Source organism: Columba livia, chromosome Z, assembly GCF_036013475.1.
Source record: "Columba livia isolate bColLiv1 breed racing homer chromosome Z, bColLiv1.pat.W.v2, whole genome shotgun sequence".
Classification (NCBI taxonomy): domain Eukaryota; kingdom Metazoa; phylum Chordata; class Aves; order Columbiformes; family Columbidae; genus Columba; species Columba livia.
In genome coordinates, this window is record NC_088642.1 from 60,175,337 (window position 1) to 60,199,015 (window position 23,679).

General features: G+C 35.7%; 1 protein-coding gene across 2 annotated transcripts in view; it reads left to right on the top strand.

Annotated features, from left to right (window-relative positions):
* Window positions 1-23,679, top strand: part of UHRF2 (ubiquitin like with PHD and ring finger domains 2) — a 92,874-nt gene that overhangs the window by 16,566 nt on the left and 52,629 nt on the right. For both annotated transcript variants that reach the window (XM_065046076.1, XM_065046077.1), the window contains exons 3-4: window positions 3,377-3,639; window positions 20,266-20,484. In XM_065046076.1, coding sequence (XP_064902148.1) covers window positions 3,377-3,639; window positions 20,266-20,484 — 482 coding nt within the window. The remainder of the gene's footprint in view (window positions 1-3,376; window positions 3,640-20,265; window positions 20,485-23,679) is intronic.

Genomic DNA, 23,679 nt, shown 5'->3' on the forward strand with positions numbered 1-23,679 from the left:
CTTAATGTTTCTGGTATTAAGGACAAGTGTTAAGTTACCGTACATTCCTGTACCACTCTGTGTCGTGAGTTTTATTCGTTCCCTGAGGAGCTGGGGAATCAAAAATTAGTAGCTTGAACGTGGAAACACAAGCTTGTGTGCGACCTTTTTTTTTTTTTTTTTCCTTTTGTCTCTGTTTATTAGAGTGGGGGAAAACCTCCAGTTCTTCAGTTCTGATGCTGTACAATTAATCAGTGGGTGTAAAGATAATGCAAGAAAGGATGAGAACAACACTGTGGAGAGGGGAAGCTGCAGAAGATCAGTTGATTGAGGAAAGGAGTATTAAAATCTATATTTTCAAGAATATTAAAAGCCTATATCGTGTAGTCTTCTGGCTGTTTTATTCAGGATTGGAGCAGAAAATAGAACAGGGAATGGTGATATTGGCAAACATACTCAAGGAAACCTATTCTCTTGAGTCAGCTGGAATTTTTGTGATCCCCAGTACCAGAGATCTAACACTTTCTCCTGTATTACTTGTGAATTGATTACTTTTTCAGCCAGCCACGTGTTTTTAATATACAAAGAGAAAAATAAGGATACGGTCATTGCATTCTTTGCTGTTTGTAGATGACAGTATGAATGTATAGAGGATTTCTACTTATAGAATCGGGAAACTTTTAAGAATGTATTTTTAGCCGATAATGTAATTCAAAGATAGTAAACTTGTTTAATAGAAGTCAGTAAAAATGGCCATAAATTAACCTATGTTAGATGACTAAATGGGTGGATGTATTTAATTATTTGCCATTGCTTGTTTGTCAAACAATAAGGAATTGTGTAGTTATAGGAAGGAATAGTTTGTTACAATTTATTCTGTCTGAGGAAAGTCCTCTGTCTTACTGGATCTGCATCTAGACTAGACTTAAAAAGATACCTGTTACTTACACCATGCAATGAACAGTCTCAGTAGCTGGGCGCTCCTTTCTCTCATTTCAGCTACCAAAAGGAAAGGCAGCCAGTATGTAACCTGTAATTAAAAAAAAAAATAGTGGTGCAGTTGATATTGGAAATAATTGTTAATAATAATTAAATTATTGTTAGATGGTGAAAATAGTGATTTGAACAGATTTCCTGCATGTGGTCATTTTATATTATGCAAATCAGAATGCTTTAGCTTGTTTTATATTCCAGTTGTATCTGACATCTGATATTTATGTGGTCTCTGAAGAACTAATGGTGGGTTGAATTATGTTCAACTCCTGTTCCTTGTTAGCAGGACTTGGAATTGTTACTGGTGTCTGGTTTAAGACCTGGGTGTCCATATGTGAAGGACTCCACCTTGGCTAAGCAGGGTACCCATGCTTGATCTCCAGTTCTAAAAGGAGGAATAAAAGGTTACAAGAGAGGAGTTACAGTAACGCTCATTAGGCATATGGGAACGATGTTAGTAAAAACAAAGCTCATTCAGAAGCATGCGCATTTCCCTTTCTGATTCTCACACGTTCTTCCATACTTTTCATCCAAAAATCTCTGGCAGTAGTAAAAACATTTTAGGTGAGAACTCATAACTACCTTGGAATAGAAAACACACAAACCAAGTCGGTAATTAAAATCAGAATTGGTTTAATAGTGTTTATAAAGATGTAGTAATAACGCAGCTCTTAAACCAGACATCAGTAATATGAAATAGTTGTCTGATGTTCCTCAATGGTCTGTGGTAATAATTATTTCCCTTCATTCTCTGCAAGGGTGGCAAATCTGTTGTGTAAGTATGCACATCAAATTACGGAAAGATGCATTAGAAAATAATTAGGGAGTTTGCACTGATGTATTTTTTTAATTTCTTTTTGTTCTGCATCTGATGATGCTTTTTGACTTGGCTAACATGGCTTTTCTGACACTTTCATAACTGGTCACAAGAAGCAGCAGCACATGGGGGAATCCTTAGTAGTGTGTGTCTTGCTCAACTGTGTCTTTGAGAGGAGGAACTAAACAAGCGCTTTGAGCTACAACTAATTCAAACACATATGATTGTGTAGGGTTGCCGTTGTGATAGTTCCTTCTAGGAGTGCCAGAAAGCACTGTTTATATTTAAAATAGATTGACAGGTTTAAAATAAGGCTGTCTTTCTCTGATTTGTTTGTAATGTGTTTGAAATTTTCATCCTGGTAAAAAGCTGTAGTTTACTGTAAGTTGTAAGAATAAAAATCAAGAAATATATGTTGATCTTTTACATGGGAGGAAAAATAAGGGGTTAGGTTTTGAAGGGCATTTTAAGAAGGTGAATGGAAACAGCAAAATAAGTACCGTGTTCTTGGGATAAACTTTTTAGCTCACACAATTGGTTGTCAGTTGCACTTTTAGATATGTTAGGACTGGTTCACTCTAAATACTGAAAGTACTCTAAGTACTCAGTACTCTAAGTACTGAAAGTGTTTTTTTGGCATGCCTCTGTGAAAATGCAATGAGATTGTTCAGTTTATAGATGCTAGTCTTTGGGACTGAGTAAGTATCTGTCTGCCACTATATTGGTACATGGCAAATGCTGTAGCTTAAACCATATACGTACATATATATATGTTTATATTTAGTATAGATATTTTCTATGGTATAGTTGTGGAGAGTTAGTTCTGTAGTAATTATTTTTTTATACTTGTTAATGTTCTTGAAATATTTTTTTCAGTGTTCTCAGAATTATTGAAGGAACATCTGCTTAATTAGCTGAAGACTTGAGAATATGAAACATGATTTAGAATAGTGAAGTGGTTTGTTTGCTAAATACCAGTATTATTGTGAGTACAAAAGGGAGAAATTCTGGGAGATAGTTCCATATCTTACAGTCATAAGATTCTGGCTAACTGTGGTGCCAACCTTGTTAGATTGGTTTCCTCCCTCTGTCTCCTTGAATCTTGAAGGATTAAAAAAAATCTTGCAGACCAGAAAGATAGGAGGTTAAATGATAAGTCCAAGTTGGAGGTGCAGGAATGTCTTTAAACCCTTTGGCTGTGAGCCAGTATTTTAATGATATGTGTGCTTATTTTAGCCATAAAAAACAACTGCTGAAGCAAGAGAAAAGGATAATGAAAGAGATGAAGCTAACTTTCAGGTTGGGAGTGGGGGGGAGGAAGTAATCTAGCATTCCTTTTTAAAATTACTTACAGATTATATTCATACCAAATTTTAATGAGGGAAGAGTAGTATAATACTGGAAGTGCAACTATTAATGACTGCATGTGACTTGAACTTGCTGAAGCTCAAGTAGTTTAGTAACTAGAGTTGATTGTTTTCCTGATAACAAAGTTAAGCAGTAGCATAGTAAGTTGTCTTATTTATTTTTTTCTTAATTGAGACTGTATAAAATAAGCATGAATTCATTATTGAATTTTCCTCTTAGATAAACGAATTGGTGGATGCCCGTGATATCAGCATTGGAGCCTGGTTTGAAGCTCATATAGAAAATGTTACACGAGCAACAAAGGGACATAAGAATGGTAAAGCTCAAGGAAAGAGTGGTAACACTCACAAAAGGACTAATGGAAACATAAGTCAAGATCATTCTAGAGAAAATGCAAATAATTTGGACAGTACACCATCAACTTCTTATTCGGACTGTATGGACACTGATGAAGAAGCTATTTATCATATCAAGTATGATGAGTAAGTGCTCCTGATACTATTTTGAGGACATCACATATTGTTATTTGGTTTGTATAAACCAAGAATTTCTTGAAGAAGCTTGGAATCAAAGAAAGCAAGTTCAATATTACAATCAAGAAAAAAATATTAAAAAACATATAACACTTTTCAGTTGGATATAGTGAATCTTTTGAAAAGAACGATATTTTTCATGCCTCAATACTTGTCAAGTATTAATTTATTTGTCTTTTGAAGCTTAAAAACCATCCTTATATAAGAAAAAGAAACTATATAACTGAATTTTTACTGTGGCTTTTTCCAAGTAAAGTATTGTTTTAATTTTTTAAACTATTCCCTGTGTATATTCAATTCCTTTCATTGGAGCTGAAGGAGAACTCTCATGAGACCACATTTTCTTAGTTCTTTTATATGAATTTTATTTCAAATAGAGCAATGATGCACAGAATTGCAGGTCTACACTTGTAGTAAAGGTTTGTCACAGAGAACTTTGTGACTGAGGGCAGGAAGTTGATTCTGATGTGGAGAGAGGGAGTTAAGGGTGTGATTGTGTGGGGTTGGTTTGTTTGTTTGTTTTTGCTTGTTTGTTTGTTTCTGTAGTAAAAACAGATTCCAGAGCCTACTACATATGAGTGGGAAACCCCAAGTCTGTAGGCATTTATTATTTGTGAAGCACTTCTTTGGCACCACTTCATTCGCTTGAGAAATTGATTTGGATTTTGGGTGTTTTTTTGATAACATCTGTTAAAGCATTAAGATAAGCTTCTAAACAAATAAAACATGAAATGAGTTGAGAATTTTTAAATTTTGATACTGAGATGAGTGAAAATACTGTAGTTTGTACAATGTAAGATTATGGTAGGAAGATGCAAAATATATTCAGTATAATATGTAATATATTCAGTATAAATGTAGATTTAGAGCAGTTATTTCAGCTTTAGTTATTTTAATATGTAATTGTGAATCTGACTTATATAGAGCACTTTTTTTTGCTCTTACTATGAGCAGATATGCTACTTAATGCACTTTTAAAACTCTGAGTTCGGATTATATATCTGCAACTGTAAGTTTTATGCTTAAAATACTAGAAAATTATAAAGGTGGAATTAGAAAAATATTTCATTGAATATTGCAAGAAATACGTGAAAGTAACTTAGTCATCCAATATCACCAAAATGAAAATATTTTGTTTTGAAATTACATGTCTACTGTGGTGTGATTTCAAAGACTTGGCTTTAAGATTACTTCAGTTTACAATACTGTGGATGTATTTAAGTTAACCAGGGCAAACATTTGAGAAGCAGTGTTTGTAACTGTTGCAGTGAAATTATGTTCCTTTTTTGTTTTTCATGAATCTAAAGTACAGAAGTAGAAAATTTTTCAAAACAGTTTTGATCTTTCTTTGACATATTCATGCTAAAGAAGCTTGACCTCTCTTTATATGTACTTCAGGATCTAGCTGTTCCTTTCAGCAGGTGGAGGGAGTCTTACTGTAAGATTACGTATAGCAGTTGATATTGGTAGCTAGCAAAATTAAGTGATACATAGAAACATGATGTTGCAAGGTAGTAATTGAAGTCACAGTTATTTAACTGATCAGTCTGAGATATTGGAAGTTTAAGCTTTCAGAAAGAAAAACTGTTGGGAGTCTTTCTGGAAAGTGAGACTTCTACATTTATCAGTGATTGGGTTTTTGAGGAATGGTACTGACCTTTGTTACAAGTCTTTCAAGGTCTTGGATTTTTTCTCTTAGTGTTACTTAATGTGCATATTCATATGGTAGCTCTGTGTGCACCCAGAGCTCTCTGTTATCACACAGTCATGGTAACCTCTTTGGTGTCCGTAGACCACATGTGTATCTTGCCACCTGTATGCTTGATGTGGATAAATAAGGAGGTTATGGTGTGCTTTGCTGCACAGTTGTACGCTCCATCAGAAATTGTTTCATGTAATGAATCTCTTCACTAGGGTTCTTCAAGTTTTATATTTTACTGCTAGTACTGTCTTCTTCTGCACAGTTAAATTTTCCTGGGTGTTGTGCTGTTTAGGTTTGGACTGTACATTTTGCTGCCAGATGTACTTGGCATTTTCTAGTCTGTCCTTGCTGTGTTGTTTTAGAGCTCTTTTTGCTTTATCTCCTAAAGAAGATGATTCTCTTGAGTGGCATAATTTCAGCTCTGCCTTGCCTGTAACAGATACGTTCTTACAAGACATGAAAACAGTTGCTGTTACCTGAAACAGAATAAAAATTGCTTACAAAAGGATAACCGAAGCCTGGTGCCTGTGAAGCTGTCAAATTTACTTGAATACGTTGGAAGCACTATGTGTCAGAGGTGGACACAGGTCCCCAGCTTCTCAGATTGTTACTGATGCCTGATTTCCAGACTGATTCTCCCCCTCTGCCTGTTGTATCTATCCAGGCTGGAAAAAAAAATCACCAAAAAGGAGGTCACAGTTGCATGACAGGTCACTTGTAGTACATTGAATTGGTCTACTCCAGCCCCTTGACTCTGATCCAAGGCTTCATTGTGATGAATAGTAAATATACTTCACTGTACCACATGTTGTGGCAGACTTAGTTTGACCCTCTGAAAGAAAAAAAAATCAAGCAACATCATTTTTTTTTTTTCTTTCCCCTTTTGATGACTGGAACAAATTATGCTAATAGCAGTGTTTATGTAGGAGATACTTGAAGTCTGTGCAACACCATCTCAGGTCCAGGTTTTCCATCATCATAGGTCCAGTTACTGCAACGAAGTCCTCTAGGGCATGCATGTCATGCCTCTCTGTCTCCAAAATGCACAGATGCACGTCTTGACTCAGATGAAAGCATGAAACTGTTCTCTCTTTTCTTAGCTCTCCCATGTGTATTCAGACTGTATTCATAGATTCAGGACTGAGCTATGTGTTGTTTGACACCATCTTTATGGTTGGACTTGATGATCTTAAGAGTCTCTTCCAACCAAAATGATACTATGATTCTGTCTCAGAACCTTGTAGCTGGGGACTTCATCCAGAAGTGAAGCTTCACCTCAGTCATTCTTCTTTTAAGCTGTACTTGGCAGGAAAAGTTCACCTTTAGCCTTAGTCACCTTACTGATTTATACTGGAACACACTTTTCTCTACTTCGACATTTTTTAGAGTTAGTAAGAGAATCTGTCAAAGTACACGAAGAACTAGTTAAATTTTCAGCCAAAATGTGTCCAGATATTTTGGTATGTTTAGCCCCCATCCAACAGTTTCAGTGAGGGATAATGCTGCACTAGCTAGTGGTTATATGTAGTCCTATGGCTATTCGTCAAAGAGGCTGGCTCTGTAACTGACTCTGAAAGTAGTTAGAATAGCATCAGCAGATCTGATGTTCACCTTGTGCTGGTTTTCTAGCTGGAAATATTTGACAGTCCCATCAATTGAAGAATCCAAACTATCATTAATTCTTTCTCAAAAAGGTAACTTTTAGGTCAGTATATTCTCCTAAGAACAGCAGTTCTTGAAGGATGAAGCAGTACTTGCCCTTCTCTTAAAGTGAGAAAGCTGAGTGCTGCTAGATTTGCATATCACAAGTCCTGCACAAACACATTGTTTTGCAGTTTTTGGTTTGGTAAAACTCTCTTTCTTCTAATCCCTCTGAGAGGCTGAGTTTTCATTCGTTTCGCTCTTCTTTACAATTCTTGTTTAAATAGTGTAGTTACAGTGAATGTGAAGGTGAAAATATGGCAAAGCTCTTCTAGAAAAGAGTACAATTAAGAGAAATTTAACTTCCTGGGCAAGAGCTCAGTTATTGTAATTTCAAAGGGGTAACCAACTGCCTTATGGCTCAACAAAGCTCTCCTGCCAGCTGTGACTGCTACACATAGGAGATACTATTAGGCTGGTAAAACTGATTGTGGTTTTGGACCATGAATTTTATATTATTATAACTAGGCTCAAACACATCTTTATTAATCAAAAATAGGAACCTTTACAGTCAACACGTTTTTGCCAAAGATAAATAAGTTTGTTTCTTGTTGTAGTCTAAAAATCTGTGCTTTGGGATTCAGTGAACTCTTGGAAAGCATTTATTGCATCCTGCTGGTTGTGGAAGTATTTTCTCTGCAAAAAGTCATTGAGATGCTTGAAGAAGTGGTAGTTGGCAAGAAGTCAGGTGAATATGGTGGATGAGGCAAAACTCTGTAGCCCAATTTGTTCAACTTTTGAAGGGTTGGTTGGTTGTGAGGGTCAGGTGTTGTGGAGAAGAATCGGGCCCCTTCTGTTGCCCAGTGCTGGCTGCAGGTGTTGCAGATTTCGGTGCATCTCATCGATTTGCTGAACATGCTTCTCGGATGGAATGGTTGTGCTGGGATTCAGAAAGCTGTAGTGGATCAGACCAGCAGCAGACCATCAAACAGTGAACATGACCTTTTTTGGGTGCAAGTTTGGCTTTGGGAAGTCCTTTGGAGGTTCTTCTTTGTCCACCCATTGAGCTGATAGTCGCCCGTTGTCAAATAAAATCCACTTTTCATCGCACATGACAATCCGATTGAGAAATGTTTCATTATTATTGCACAGAATGAGAGAAGATGACACTTCAAAACAAAGATTTTTTTTTTTTTATTTTTGATCAGCTCATGAGGCACCCACTTATTGAGGTTTTTCACCTTTCCAATTTGCTTCAAATGCTCTTTGCATAGAATGGTCAACGTTGAATTCTTTGGCAACTTCTTGTGTAGTTGTCAGAGGATCAGCTTTGATGATCACTCTTAGTTGGTCATTGTCAACTTCTGGTGGCCAGCCACTACACTCCTTATCTTCAAGGCTCTCGTCTCTTTTGTGAAACTTGTTGACCCACCACTGCTCTGTACAGTCATTGGCAGTTCCTGGGCCAGATCCATTCTTGATGTTGCAAGTTGTCTGCTGCTTTACAGCCCATTTTGAACTCAAATAAGAAGGTCGCTCAAATTTGTTTTTATCTAACATAATTTCTATAGTCTAAAATAAACATGAAGTAAACAGCAAGTCAGTAGCAAAAAAAAGTGAGAAAAGCTCATTGAAATTATGTATAATATGGCCACATTTATCTAAGAATGTACTCCAGTATTCCCATATCAAACAGCAAATTTCAACAGTGCAAAAACCGCAATTCCTTTTGCACCAACCTAATATATTTCCATTCTTAATTTTGTAGGGAACATTATAGCTGAGCTGTTTGTGGCTTAATGGTTTCCCTCTCCCTTCCTCCACCCCCCTGAGGCTGTATGCCCAGTATTTAACTAAGTTGCTGCAATAGTAAGACCCATACATTTCTTCAGAGAGATTGTTCTGCATATAGATCATGCAGTGCCATTTGGAAGAACAGGATTTCTCAGTCCCAGACTAAACTGGAGTCGTGGTTCTTTATAAGCTCAAAGATGTAAAAGGCTTCTGTTACTTATTTAAGAGTCCTGTCTTCAACAGTGAGCAAGAGACTGAAGTATCAGTTTTATCATTGCTCACCTTCAGTCAGTACCAACTCTCTTGACATCTGGTCATGGATATATAGCTTTTGCCTGTCAGTCCATGTTGTGCATTCAGTTTCCCTGGAGGCGGCATTGTTTACAGATGTGTTCGTATTTCTACTGGTGTTGTCTTCCTCCTCTTCTGCCACTTTATTCACTGTATTTCCATTTCACATTTGCATTTGTTGGTATCACAAAGAGCCATTAAAGACTTTGAAGTTAAGGGTGTGCTGTCAGGTTTCATAAACTTTTATCACGTTTCTTTTTTCTGCTCTGAGTGGCTGTCTTTTAATACAGAAGATTATATGAACCTATCTTGAAAAGAAGACAAATCCTTATTTGAAAAGACTCTTGAGGAATCCAACACATACTTAGATCCTAAAGTTAACTGAGATGACTGTAGGTAGAGTCTCCAACACAGCTTGCTTTAGAATCACTTCTAAATCACGAGCAGGACGCTTCAGTAGCTTAATGTGGCACCATAAGGACATGTTGCACAGTGCTGTGCCATACAAAAGTTTGCCCTTTCAGTTGTTGGTTGTGTGGTGCTGGGTATCATCTACTTATTTTTAAGGGGAGAGTCACTCTGTGGTGTTAGCTTCATGATAGCTGTTCCCTGAAGTAGTGGAAAGACTTGTTGATTTACAAACAAATGCTGTCTTTTCCTTCTTTTTCCTGTTTCATTTTTTATAATTAAGGCCTTCCATTAAAGAAGATTCATAATGGTAGTCAAAGGAAGGCTTGGATGTGTTTGCAGCCTGAGAAATGTCAGTATGCCTACTTATATGGAAGTACAGATTTAGTATGGCTCAAGTGTAGGTACCTTTTTCAGGACCATCAAGTTTGGATGGTTATATACCAATCAACAGAGAAGTTTAAATTAAAACTTGAGGTAATATCTGCATGATGTGTCATAAACCACAGTTTGTGGTTATTTATTCTGGGACACTAGGTACTTTAGCAAGAGGGATAATCTATTAGAGCTTAATATGAGCTATGGAGTAATACCCTCTGAACTCCTTCAGATCTGGAAGTGGTTTGAAGTCTTTTTGTTTCTCAGCCCAAGAGATCATAGTTAAGTCAATGTCTGTTCTGTGAAGGATGTGAGTCTGGTGTTTTTGTGATCCATACGAATTTACGTGGATGTCTTTGCTGTAAAGATCCTGTCTGACAAGCAGTGTGAAATAGGATGCTCTGTGGGTGAGTTACATGCCCAACTTGATTCTGGCAGATAGCCATTACTTTTAGTGAGGATTCCTAAAAGCTTTACCAAGTTTCTGAATCTGTGCAGACGGAAGTTAATATATTTCTAGTAGTAAGTCTAGTAAGAGTACATTTGGCCTTTTCCCCAGTTCTTAATATTTCGTTTTACTAAAATAGACTTTGTAATTGTTGGTAAATGGGATGATTATAACCTGATGGAATTAAGTTTCCATGTACATTAGGTACTTGTTGTCCATTAGTGTCCATCTTCGAAGAAAAGCTCTTTGGTTGATAGTTTTGTTTGTCTAATGGATCTTGAGGATTATTATGTTAGCCCTTGCTTCCATATCAGTACACCACCTTTCGGTGGATTTCCCAGGCTTCTGTCCTTGCACTTTACTGAAGTTCACGTTTCTTCTGGGTTTGGTGAGAATGCTGCAGTTTCTGAGGAATCGTCGTTAATGGAGTAGAAAACTGATAGTTGATGTTAACCTTCAGAGCCTGTGGCAACCAGCTTGCTACTTCTGTTCTTCAGCAAGATGACTTTCATGATTTCTCTCACTTCTGCAGGAAGAGTGGCAACCTGCATGTGAATTTCAGGTTTGGTGTATATGTTTGTTGTTTTGTTTGTTTTTGTTTTTCTAATACTAATTTCTTTTGGAACCTAGTCTAAGTTTTGACTTAAACTAGGGTTCAATCTGGTTCTGATTTTAGTTAGAAAACTAGTTTTTCTGTATCCTTCTTCAGTTGCATAAGTTGTATAGAACAGTCATTGTCAAACTTGGTTCGGAGCAGTTACTTCAGATGGTCCCTTTGTTGCTGTGTGCTGCTGGCTGGAAGACCAAAGGATACAGTGATCTTAGAGATGGTCTTAGTGGATGCTGGTAATTTGAAAATCTGTTGCAAGACTGCTTAGGCAGAGTTGCAGTATACTTTTACCTATGACATGATTAAAGAATGCCACCATTCTGGATGTTTGTAGAATATTAATACTATTACATGTGTTGAGAAACTATGCAGTAATGACTGTAATAAAGAAATGGGAAACCCCATGTCTAAACTGTGGGTGTGGGGAGCTACTGACTGTGCCTGTAGATTGATGTGTAGGTAGTTAGGAGGGGTTCTTAAGAGCAGCTGGTTTCTCTGAGGCACGATTTCCATGTACATGCTCATAATTTATCTATCATGGAGCCTGTACGCTGTTGGCGTTTTGAAGCTGAGTAGAACCAACACCTGTTTTGTGCAGACAAAACAGTAAGCTTTGTTGATCACAGCATGGTCATGAATGTGGATATCCGAGGGTGACACTCATTTGCATTCTGATTATGCTGACCTCTGTTTCTTGGAGAGAAATTGGTTATGTAGTTGCTGCTAGTGATGCATTTGTGCACACTCCCTCTACCAAAAATATATGGTGGGAGGAACGGGAAAAGGAGAATGTGTGCAGTTCTGTGTCTGTTACAGAGACAATTTTGTTTATGGAATAAGCCTGAGAAATGCATTTCTGAGAAATAAAATTACTGATGGGTAGTGTATTTCATTCTTCAGCATGAAGAATTAACAACAGCATTAATTGTCAGTATTTAGTAGGGTGTCTGCTCTTACTGGTTCTGTCCTTAAGTTGACAATTCTGTTGAATCTAAATAAAGAGCTTGGACTGTATACGTTTTTATCAAATATTATTAATAATTAGGATCTGTAGTCCTCAAGAATAAATTCACTATTGTGCTATGCTTTGTAGAACCATTTAACAAAAATATATTCCCTAGACCAAAGAGATTACAGCCTGCTCTGAAGGTAAAAATACATAAGAATATGCCATTACCATACCTGTATGCCTTCATCAGTACATATGTCTCATTAGCGAATAAGTCTTCAACAAGCTCTATAAAATGTCATAAAAAATAATTGTGTAAAATACCACAGTGATTTTAAACTCTCATATCATAAATGAAGTCCATGAAAAGATTAATATATATGGTAGCTTGAAATAAAAGGGAACTGATCTCAGTGATCCAGAACAGCTCTTGGACTCCTGTCTTCCTTAGGGTAAATTGAACTATTTCAGTTGTATCAGTGTGTCTGTCAGTGGTAGCTTTCCTTTTGGGATAAAAATTACTAAAATGCATTGACCTGACAACTCAATACTCCTGTATTTTCATTTGTTTCTCCTTCTGCCTGAGGAACGTTTGTAAGATTTGCCATATTTTTTACTATTTTAAGCTTATTTGCTTCTGCTTCTGAAGTGTTTGAGTCATGTTAGGCAGTGCATAGGTGCCCCATGCTAGCTGAAAGAAAAATATAAATAGGAACTTGGGCAACAAACTTTATTTGGACAGATGGGGAACAGTTCAAGTTGGAAAACCAGTTTAGGAAGAAAGAAGTTGCAAGGGATCCTACTTGAAATACTTTAAAAAAGTTTGTTCATTTCCCAGATCTCACCCTGCTTAAATGGAAAACATTCATTCCTGTATTATTTAATGTTGTAAGATCTTTGAAAAGTCTTTAAGTGCAGGAGGAGAAGATCTTTAAGTACAAGGGGAGTTCTCATTGTCAAGAAGATTACGTTTTTGTTTTTTATTTAAACCTATTTCTTACTTATCTATTCTATTTGTTCAGGACTAATCAGGGTTGCAGACAGTAAGAGAAGTTCACCTTGAAAATGGTGTGAGGAGAAACAGTTCCCAATGAAGGCTAAAGGTATTACTGATCATCCTTTCTATAAATGGAGGAGAAAAATAAAAAAAAAAGGCATTTTGTTTGAAAGAGTGTGATAGTCTAGCACTTTAAAATGCTCTGTTCTGCTGTAGCCTTTATTCTTACCAAAAGTTGTACTTATTTCAGGTGAGTTTCATTTGTCATTTGCAGTTCAGACTGTCGTTGACCTTTGAAAAAATAATGTATTTATGCACAATTTTGCATTAAAAAAAAAAAGTGTATGCACTCACATATATTAACAAACCTAGGATTTCACTGCATTGTTATAGAGGCCAAAACTTTTAGTCATCCATGTGTAAGTTACATGCAAGACACAGTCTGATAGTTGGAGAGCACAGAGTATTTTCTGGAATTGAGAAGAAAAGTTCTAAGTACGACCTGGTCAAGAAAAATAATCACTTTTTCCTTGAAAGTGTCTCCTTAGCTGAAGAGATTACCGGGAGGATAGTACTCTTAAACTTGCCATTCCTCTCCCAGGGAATGGTTTGAACATTAGGCTTGCTTAACAGATTTTTTTTTTTAATATATATTTTTAAAATGTAAAATTTCAAATAAAGGTATTGGGCTGCAATTTAATAGAATGTATCTGAGAATTCACACAGGTGGCACTGTTGATTAATTGATTTTGGAGACTGAAAGACATTATGGGCCATTGTCAGATGAGGTGGCTGTTGTTTCTTTCTCACCTTCTTCGCAACTACGTACATCTGATAGTTCAGTTGCATTGAATTTGGTGGTTGTGCGGCTGTGAAGCAAAGTGTTCTTGCTTCCTGATATATCTAAAAACTAATGTTTGCTAAGTGAATATTAGTGGTTTTTATGTCGTTGATCCAATTGAATGAATTTGCCCAGTGGCTGCACGGAGCCAAACAAGGGAAAGAAGCAGTGCTTCTTTGAGAGGTAGCTGCTTTGAGCACCATTAGTGAAAATGTCCGCTGCTGACAATTATGTTTTATCTTCTGTGAAGAAATGCCAAAATACATCCCTTGCACATAATGTATTTCTCAAATACCCCATGTAAACATGTTTAATGTAAATGTTTGACTTTTTTTTCTTCATATACATTAAGCACAGGAAATAGTGCCTGTCAGGAAAGTGTATGCTGTCCAATTTCTGGCACTAGTCTCAACAGTTGAAGTGAGGAGACTGGATAGTGATTCTTTTGAAGGAAATCAAGTTAATGGCTAGAAATGTGAAGAAATGTCAGGAGCTACAGACCATTGCCTCATTATGACACCTGCTATCTTTGGTTCATATTAGCCACTTAAGAATTTCAGAAGAGAGAGAGGAATGAGAGCTGTTATTTTCTGCCCGGTCAAATCTTCTTCTAAGACAGTATCTTCCTAAAGGAAATACATGTTTTCTTTGACCTTCTCTCAGTAACAAACCTTTTTTATAATTGGTCTGAATGATGAGCACCTCTTCTAGCTGCATAATTTTATTTTCTAGTTTCTAATATTAGTGGCTAGTTTGTTTGCTCATTCAAAACTTTCATACAGGTTATTAGACAATAATAAAACAATAGGAGGTCTCTCTTAAGTTCTCATTCTTTAAGTCATCATTAGAAAAAGAGTGCCACTATGATGTGGCTGTGTAGGCCTGTTAGTTCAAGCTTAAAAGTATTCTGGTGGAAAAGGCTGCACACTGCTGCTTTTAATTTAAGAAGTCAGTTCTTATAAGGTTCCTTGTCCCATTTGCAGTGGATTTCCTGACTGGAAGAACTGTGTTTTGTAATCTCAAAATGTTTGCATGTGTTAGTTTTCAGGGTTTTGACAACTGACATTGGCTGTAAGGCTTTGATTTCAAAAGATGTAGACACTTTCTACAAACTGAAGAGGAAGCAGTTTGAGGAGAAAATCCAGGTGTTTCTTGTGTCTCTTTAGAAAGCATATGAAAACAGGGATGGAAGCTTTGCCCTCCTCACAGTTGTTTGATAGAACTGAAATGTTAAAAGTTAACCTTTTTTTTTTCCTTTAAAGCTGATCTTGCCTAAAAAAAATAAAAGGTGTGGTTAGTGAGAATGTGTCTGAACTCTTTCTGCTTCTTACTTGTTTTAAGTAGCTGTAAGCATTCTCCTTGCACAGTCACAGGATTGAACACCTGGGGAAAGGTTTTTCAAAACATAACTCATTCAGTGATTGTGTGGTTTGTCATCCTGTGTGCCAGCTAGTGACATAAACCTGGTTTTCATTACATTCACAGTATTTAGACTCATAATATAACAGTTTCGTATTAAAAATTCAAACTTGCATGGTTAACAGCATCTGAACTTCTATCTTGATACTGTTTCCAGTTTGTCTTCTTTTGGAGTATCCGTGTTGTCCATACAACGTAATCGTCTAAGTCTAGAAGTAAATTTTTCTTAATACTCAGAACTAAATGATTATGGAAGTAAGCTATTTCTCTTCAGGCTATTAATACAGTTTCTCAGTGTTTAAGCTGTTTAATTCTGAAATTACTAGTTGTTAGGTAAAGTTTTCAAGATGTTGTTCATGTTCGTTCTGTGTGACTGATTTTTGTCTTTATTGATATTTATTATTCCTTCCAGTCTCTCTTTTTAAATATGTTACTTTTTTCTTGCAATAACAAATTATCAGACCTACTGGTCGACTTTTGGAAGTGCAGACACACAGCTTTAGTATCCAGTGAATTTTGTGGGTTCTTTTTAATTTGTAATTGAGGCTTTAGACGCTCTTCCAATATACTATAATTCACTTTCTCAGAATACTACACAAAATTATGCTCATTATTTCCTCAGGTAACAAATTGTCAGGGGTGGGGGGTGTGAATGTCGTTTTTGTGCAGGTTTACCTTCTTAATCGGATTTACCTCCTTTATGAGTTCATTCCTTTTTCTTTCTGCTATTTGTGTGCTTCTGTTCCTTCTTTTCTGGGTGTATATTGAATGACTCTTTTTGGAGCTTGGGAAAATAATTATGCTCTAATTCTGTTTATATTGGAAAGTAACATTTTAGAAATTGCACATCAGCACTTATATTCCTTACAATATTCGTATGCACAGGGGATGGGGAAGTGGGGAAGTCTTGACTTTTGCTACAAGAATTTTATCTTTCCAGTTCCAGTTGTTCTTGTAGCAGCTGGGAGAAGTGTTAAATAATATGTGGCAAGTTCTCAGTAAATTAGAGCAGACTTCTGTATGTTCTCACACAGAGCTAATATGATTTTTAGTATTTGCCAAGAAACACCGGATTTTTACTTCATGGATAATTCTTTGCTATGGAAGCTGTGTGCACAGACAGGAAATGTTAAAGAATCTTTGCTATGCTGGTGTTAGTATTTACAGTTAGAAATATTACAGGGAAAAATTACGTTACAGGGAAATACAGTTAATAATGAACATGAGACTTCTTATGAGTGGTATTGATTAAACTTTTATGATTACACTTACTGTTGTGATGTCTGATTTTTTGATATTAGATGCCAAGTGTAATGAAAAACATGGAAAGCGAAGAAAATATCTACACTTGTTTTAAGTTTAAAGGTCAATTGTGTCATATAATCTTCACTTAAGCTGTACCAAACTTAGTATAGTTGAATTAGAACACTACCGTGAAGATGTACCTGTTTTCTCTTGGGCGTCATCTTAGGATTTTAAAAGTAACTCAATAAATAAGAAAACTTTAAGTAAACATTCATATGTAACAGTAGTCATTTATTATAGTTTGTCAGAGTGGGTTTTTCCACTTCATTTTTGAGGCTTGTTAAAAATTCATTTGTTCTCTTAGTTTATGTACATAGATCCACGTCTTCGCATTGTGTGTTACTATATTTAAATATCACTCTTGCATATTTAAGAGATTAAGTTTTAAGTTAATGTGGGATTTTTACAAATAATGCGTTAACCTTTGAGAAAAGGAACACAAAGATAGTTTTTTCTAATGTGAGTGTGGTTTTTTCCATACTTGGGTAAATCGTGGCATTAGATAGGGCGCAAGTTTACTGTGGAAGTACTGTTTACTTATTACTTAGTATAATGAGGGGTAGTGGTACTGTGTTTAACATACTGTGACTGTGATTTTGAGCCTAACTCAAAAGCTTGTGACAAATACTGTTTCTGCTGTTCTGCTTGGGGCATCAGTTATGGACAAACGTGAATGGCTAAATATCTGCTAGCATTCACCAATGTTCATAAAACCATATTTCTCTGTGTGAAGGCACAGCAGCAAAACATTTAGTGTCTGGAACCAGATGTGAAAGAAATATTCATTCTGACATGGGAAATCTCATCTGTTTGTAAGCTTTCTTTTCTTCTTCCAAAGTTTCTGAGCTTAGTTTCTGACCAGCCAATAAGAGGAAAAATTCACTCAGTGAAGAGTCTGCCTTCCTTTTCTTTCTTTGGAAAGCAGTTTTTTTCTGTCTGTAAAAGAGGTCTTGAGGGTTGTCTTTTGGTAAGTGATCGTGTTCTAGTCATGCTGATAAGCAGTCTTCTTTATTTGGGTTCTTTCATCAGATACTTCCCAGAACAGGTGGAGTCATTCTTAACAATGACAATCTTTGAAGTTCCTCATCAGTACAGTGGGAAAGATTCTGTTCTGAGTTGTGTAGGGGTGGGAAAGATGACATAAATCCAAATTTGTGAAAAAATAGTTCGTAACCATTAAGTAAAAAAATATATTTTTCCTAAAGTATCATAGGAAAAACAGGATCTGGAGGGATTTTATTTTTAGAAGAGAATAGGTTCTTCCAGATCAGAGTTAAATTTCTATGAATGTAAACTGTTTTAAGTCACGTTTTGATTTGTTGGGGTTTTTTTTGTTTGTTTGTTTGTTTTTAGTGACACTGGAACTTTTGAAGTGTGTATTGGTTATTTTTACAATCCCACTGATCTCATATGTACTTCTCACTTGATTGTTTCTTTGTATACATAAATTATGTCTATTTTTTATCTATCTCATTTAGTTTCCTGATGCTTAAGCCCTGCTTTGTTTTGGAGTTCAAGTGAACCAAGTCTTCATTTATTATGTGGTACTTGCTGTCTTTTCCAGAGTTCAGGAAGGGTTTATGTGTAAGATGATTGGAACTGACTATTAGCTCACCATAGCTGTCCTAAGACTTCAGTAGCCTATTGCACTATAACATGATGTCATAATTCAGGCACTCAATAAAATAGACATCCCTATAGTTGTTTTTTTACTTTGTCTTGTTACCTGTAGATGAATCAGTCTTACGTTTTTAATGGATATTACTGTTATAACGTTCATAATTATTGCAGTAGAATTGTATAATAGTTCTTTTAAGGGAAAGCTGCACAACATAAAACCACAAAGTTAGCTTTGTGTAGTACACACTAAAATTGGGAACAAAACCAAGTAAAAAATTTTGGAACTGTGGAGAGTTACGTCATATGAGACTGTCATTTGGATAATGGCTTAATCCCAAGGCACCTGTCTTTGTATGATGTAATTCCTATCACGCAGATTTTTGTAATTAGAATATGAAAATGTTGGGGGGGAAAAAAAAACACTCTTTGGATTTAACTTTTTTAAGTAGTTAAGGATATGTGATACATTCTGTTTTTTTACTTGGCTGTTGCTTTATCTAAACGTACAGCCACTTCTCAAGTGTTGTGGATCATGTTTGTTTTAACAAAAAAGATCGATAAATCTTCCTACAAATTTAAGCCACAGTCTGGATATCTGCATTGTGGAGGACAAAGTAATGCCTGGAAACACAGTTCCAGGTCTAGCCTGCCCCCACCCTGCCTCAGCTTCTATGTAGTGGCAAACTGCTGTATTAGATTTAATAGGAGGCGTAAAACAAAGTAAAATGAACTTGTTTAAAGTGTCTCAAATTACATCAGTGGGCTTTTAATCAACTGTTCAGGAGCAGACATCCTGATTTCAGGCCTTTCCGAGCCTTGTGCTGCTAATGGCAGTAGTTTTAATATTTCTTTGCATAGTAATGTAATAAGTTACAATGTGCGATTTCCCTGAGACCTACAGGGAGGCATGCTGGAAAGTGACAGAGCCATACTTTTATTTGTAAGAGTAGGATTTTGCTGTTATAACAGTGCTGTTTGATAAAGGTGTATTAACTATAAGCATGAGTGCTCTTGCTGAAGTCCCAATACTTGTATGACTCAGCAATGTTTGTTAAGCAGGAAAAAGGAATACTTTTACTAGCACTTGTTTATATGCAGTACACTTATTTTCATTTTCTTTGTTAAATTTGTACTGTGACCTCACCTGGTACTAGTTAAACGATGGAAGATTCTTTACTTGCTTACACATACGATCAGAAGGGAACTTCGCTGTTTCCGTCTAGCATCTTTTTCCTTTTTGTAACAAGCCAGCTTTCTCTGCAAGCAATATTTTCATCATATCCATATTGTGCTGTTTTTCCCAGCACGTGCAAGCTGTACAGGCTCTACTGTCGTTGAATAATTGCCTTGTACTGAGGATTTAATAAAGCTGTGGTGTTAAACTGAAAAGTTAACATCTCAAAAGCTTTTTTTTCTTGCATTGGGATTTTAGCTGTAGTGCTGTCAAATATCATTACCTTAATTTTGCTGAATAAGACTTTCTCAGCTTGGAAAGGAATTGGAACTCTTCAGGAATTATTCGTTACTCTTTTTTATTTTTAATATGTGCTGTGATGGCATACACCAGCACAGGAGGAAGAAAGCAATTTCTTATAAACCCTAGCAACTCGCAGATAAAATTAGGTAAAATACTGAGCAAAAAGCCACCAAGTTTTCAGTAAAAAATAAATTAATGAAAATTTCTTAATTATAATTTAGTGAACCACTAATTTCTTTTAATATTGCATTCCTCACTACGAAGAAATGATTCCCATACTTAACTTTCTAGAATGTTGGGACTTGCAGTTTAAACTGAGAAATGTTTTCCATTTATTAGTTCATGTATCTCTCTGAGAGTCTTTGTTCTGTTTCTTTCTTACTACATATTGTAGTTAGACTATTTTAAACATGGTGCATGGAATGTGGACTTGGACTATATTCACCTCACGAATTTGAAATGCAGTGTTTTTTAGGGTCACGTTTTTTAGAAGAACTGTCCTAAATGTGTTGTTATTGAAGTTAGTGGAAGTGTAATAAATGCATGAAAGCAAAGCTAAATTAGAAATGTACTTAGTTGAAAAACCTAGTTTGAATCTTCATTACTTTTTCATTGACATTTTAATTGTGATATTGACTTACTTCTTACTATTGCAGGAGTCATAATCTTTACTGTTGTTGGTTTTACTTTTCAAGGTACCCAGAGAATGGCATAGTAGAAATGGACACCATTAATCTCCGACCCCGAGCAAGAACCATTCTGAAGTGGAGTGAACTAAAAGTGGGTGATGTGGTGATGGTTAACTACAATGTTGAGACTCCGGAAGAAAGAGGATTTTGGTTTGATGCAGAAATTACCTCTTTGAGAGAAATCTCAAGGACTAACAAAGAGGTTCATGCTAAAATTCTGCTGGGGTAAGATTTGTTTGACCAACTCATAAAATCTCTACGTATCATATAAAGTATGTTTAGGAGGTTTTTGTCTACTAGTCATCACTAGACTAAAATTAATGTTATACTTTGATTCCACAGCTGTCTGAATAATGGAATTACAGTGCATGTTTTTTATGGTGTGCAAACTTAGCTGTGAGTCAGAATTTTTGCGTTTCCTGAGATTGCTGGAGGCAACTATAAGACTTCATGTGTTATCTGCTGAAGATGAAATTGATCAGAGTGTGGTTTAATTTATATCCTTTTATATTTATATGTTATATATTTATACATTATATATATATATATATAACATGTTTAATTCTATTGGAAGCTGAAGTCTGCTTTCAGTAATTTTTGAGGTAATTAGAATGCCCTAGGGTCTTGCTGAGTATTAGTGATCTCTGACAATTTGAGTAAGTCTCTGAACTGGCTAACTGAATTTTTAAAGAATAAAATATTTATGCAGGTATTATACCTTCTGATAAGTAAAATGTGGAACTGTGGGATGCAGGAATTGTGAGTTTTCATGTGGCTGAGTTCACCTGAGTATCTTTGCTTTGTTTTCCTATTTAATTTAAAAACCTGTGTACGGTTCTTTAGGAACAGTGTTTTCTGCAGAAATCCCCATGATACGACTGTCAGTAAGCTGTGTGATTGCTGCCTTAGGGATGAACAGATGACCAGTCTCTATGGGCAGCCTCCTTGAGGAATTCGCAGTAACCTTCCTCCTCCTTCTCGTTAGCTTTCCTCGTTTCTTTAACATCCTTTTCTGACACAAAAGAACTAAAAGCAAATGGATACAGTCCGCTGCTTCCATCCTTCAAGGAGAGGGGGATGTACATGTACTTAATATGTTAGGAGTGAAACTGATTTTAAAATTAAACTGGAACTAAGGTGAAACTTATTTTTACTTAAGAAATTATTAATTTAATGTTGGCATGTTGCATTTACTTGGTGAGTAGTATCATTGTTCTGGGCATATATTCCTTAAAATGAATTGGACTATTTGCATGTTAGTGTAGTTTTCCTTATGAGGAAGGACAATTTATCTGTAGGAAGACAAACAGTGTACGGCATGGTTAATTGGAAGAGACACACGGAAGACTTATCATCTTGTGCAATTTAGTATTTTGTGTAAAAACAAACAAAACAACAGCAAACAAACAAAAACCACAGGAAAGTAAATAAATAACAAACAAAACAAACAAACAACCAAAAAAAGGCATCAAAAAAACTCCACCCAAAATAAACAAGGAAGCAGCGGTCATACTTAGTACTGGGAAATACAAAAGACATCGACTTCATAAATCACGTGAATAAATGAAAATAAGTGTTGTGGGTGGTTTTTACATTTAAAATAACAGGAGTTTTATAGACAGTCTTAGTGCATTATGGTTTTGTATTAAGTAGAGCAGGCACACGGACTTCTTTTGTAGGCAAAAAAAAAGCTTCAAATGTAAAGCAAGAAGAAATTGAGTAGATTGTTTAAATTATTAACTTTATTATTAACTTTATTGTGCCAAGTACTATGGGTTTCCCTATAGTATTGACACTTCGTATACTCTGAAGGGAGTTGAGGAAAAAAAGACAGAGTTGACAAATCGTATTCTAAGGTGGTAAATTTAAGTCCATTTTTCAAATGGAATCTTACTTCAGTGGATTTTCTTCTTGATTAATAATTCAGGCTTCATTTATATGTTGATAGATTGTATACTCAGTGATCAGGTAGTTTACAGAAAGTAAGGTTATCTAGCCTTGCCATTTCTGGAATTTATCAAGGATTAATTCTGTATCACCTACACTACCCAGGTCATTCCTCTTAATTAGCAGTAAAGTATGAGATAAATCTGCTAGTATTCATAAACTTGTATAAGGAGCATGCTGCAACACTACATTTCAGTTATGTTGGTTTGCAGAATAAAAACCAATCTCTTTGTGATTTGGTGTTTATTAATACATATTAATATACTAAGATAATATAAATATATGACATAATATAAAACAGTTTAGAATGAGAATAGAATTATAATAACATTTCAGTCTATAATAATACAACTAAAATATAAGTGTTCTGTGGTTTAATATATTATTGGTATGTTATCGTAAGTTCTTACCGTACCATTAGTTAATTGTTTTAAATAAATGTGAAATCTGTTTTGGATGCATTATGAGTAGATTTTAGTGATTAATTCATTGTATGTTAATGACTAATCATTTATATATTACTTAAGAACAACCTTAACAGGCAGTAAAGGGAGGCAGGGTTCTTAGGCTTGCAATGGGTATATTAATGGCTTGGATTTTGCTCCCTTTTGGGTATTACATCAAAGTGTCTTTGTATAAAACAGATTTCTGTGCCGTAGTTGAATGTTTGATATATTGATCTTGATTGCTAGGGAAACAGCGGTGCTTTGACCATGGAGTTCATGTGGGTCTAGGACCACAGGCGTCTCATGATTGTGTGCATGCTTACTTACAGTTCAGAATGGTCTCTGCATGTGTGGTACCTCTGGACTGATTTAACTAAAATTGCGGAGTATACATCTATTTTGGAACATTGTCTGTTTTTCTTTGCCAGGAGTATCTTCCATTTCATGATGAAAGCAGTTATTTGTAATCCAGAGTAATATGACTTGTCTTTTTTGCACTTTGAAGTGTGTGTATCAAATGCCTGTTAGCGGTGGGTAGCTGTAAGGCAAACCGTTCTGAATTTATTTTCATGTTGGAACTGGCTGGTGTGATTAAAGTCACCGCACCAAATCAAATCGAAGTGGTTCAAATGGTGATTTGTGTTTTCTCCTTGCTAGACTTCAAGATAAATACAGGCACAATCAGCTTTAACTTTTCTTCAGTCAGCCTGTGAAAGCTTGAGTTTAGCAAGGGCTCTGTCAATATCAAGACTTGTGTTTTGTTTAAGCCTTTGGAGTTACACAAGAATATCAGAAAGATCTGTTCCCTCTGCAGATTTTATCTCTCTTTGATTAAGTAAATAGTTAATTAATCTTTACCTGAGCAGCAGTAATGTAAACTAATAGAAAGGCCCTAAATTTTCAATTTTATATTTGTCATGTTTTGGTTCTGCACGTTTTTGTGAGGCTTCTTGCTCCCAAAAAGGAAGGATTGTTTTGTTTTCAGATTTCTCTCTCTGTTTTTTAAATATGCTTATTATGTTTTTCT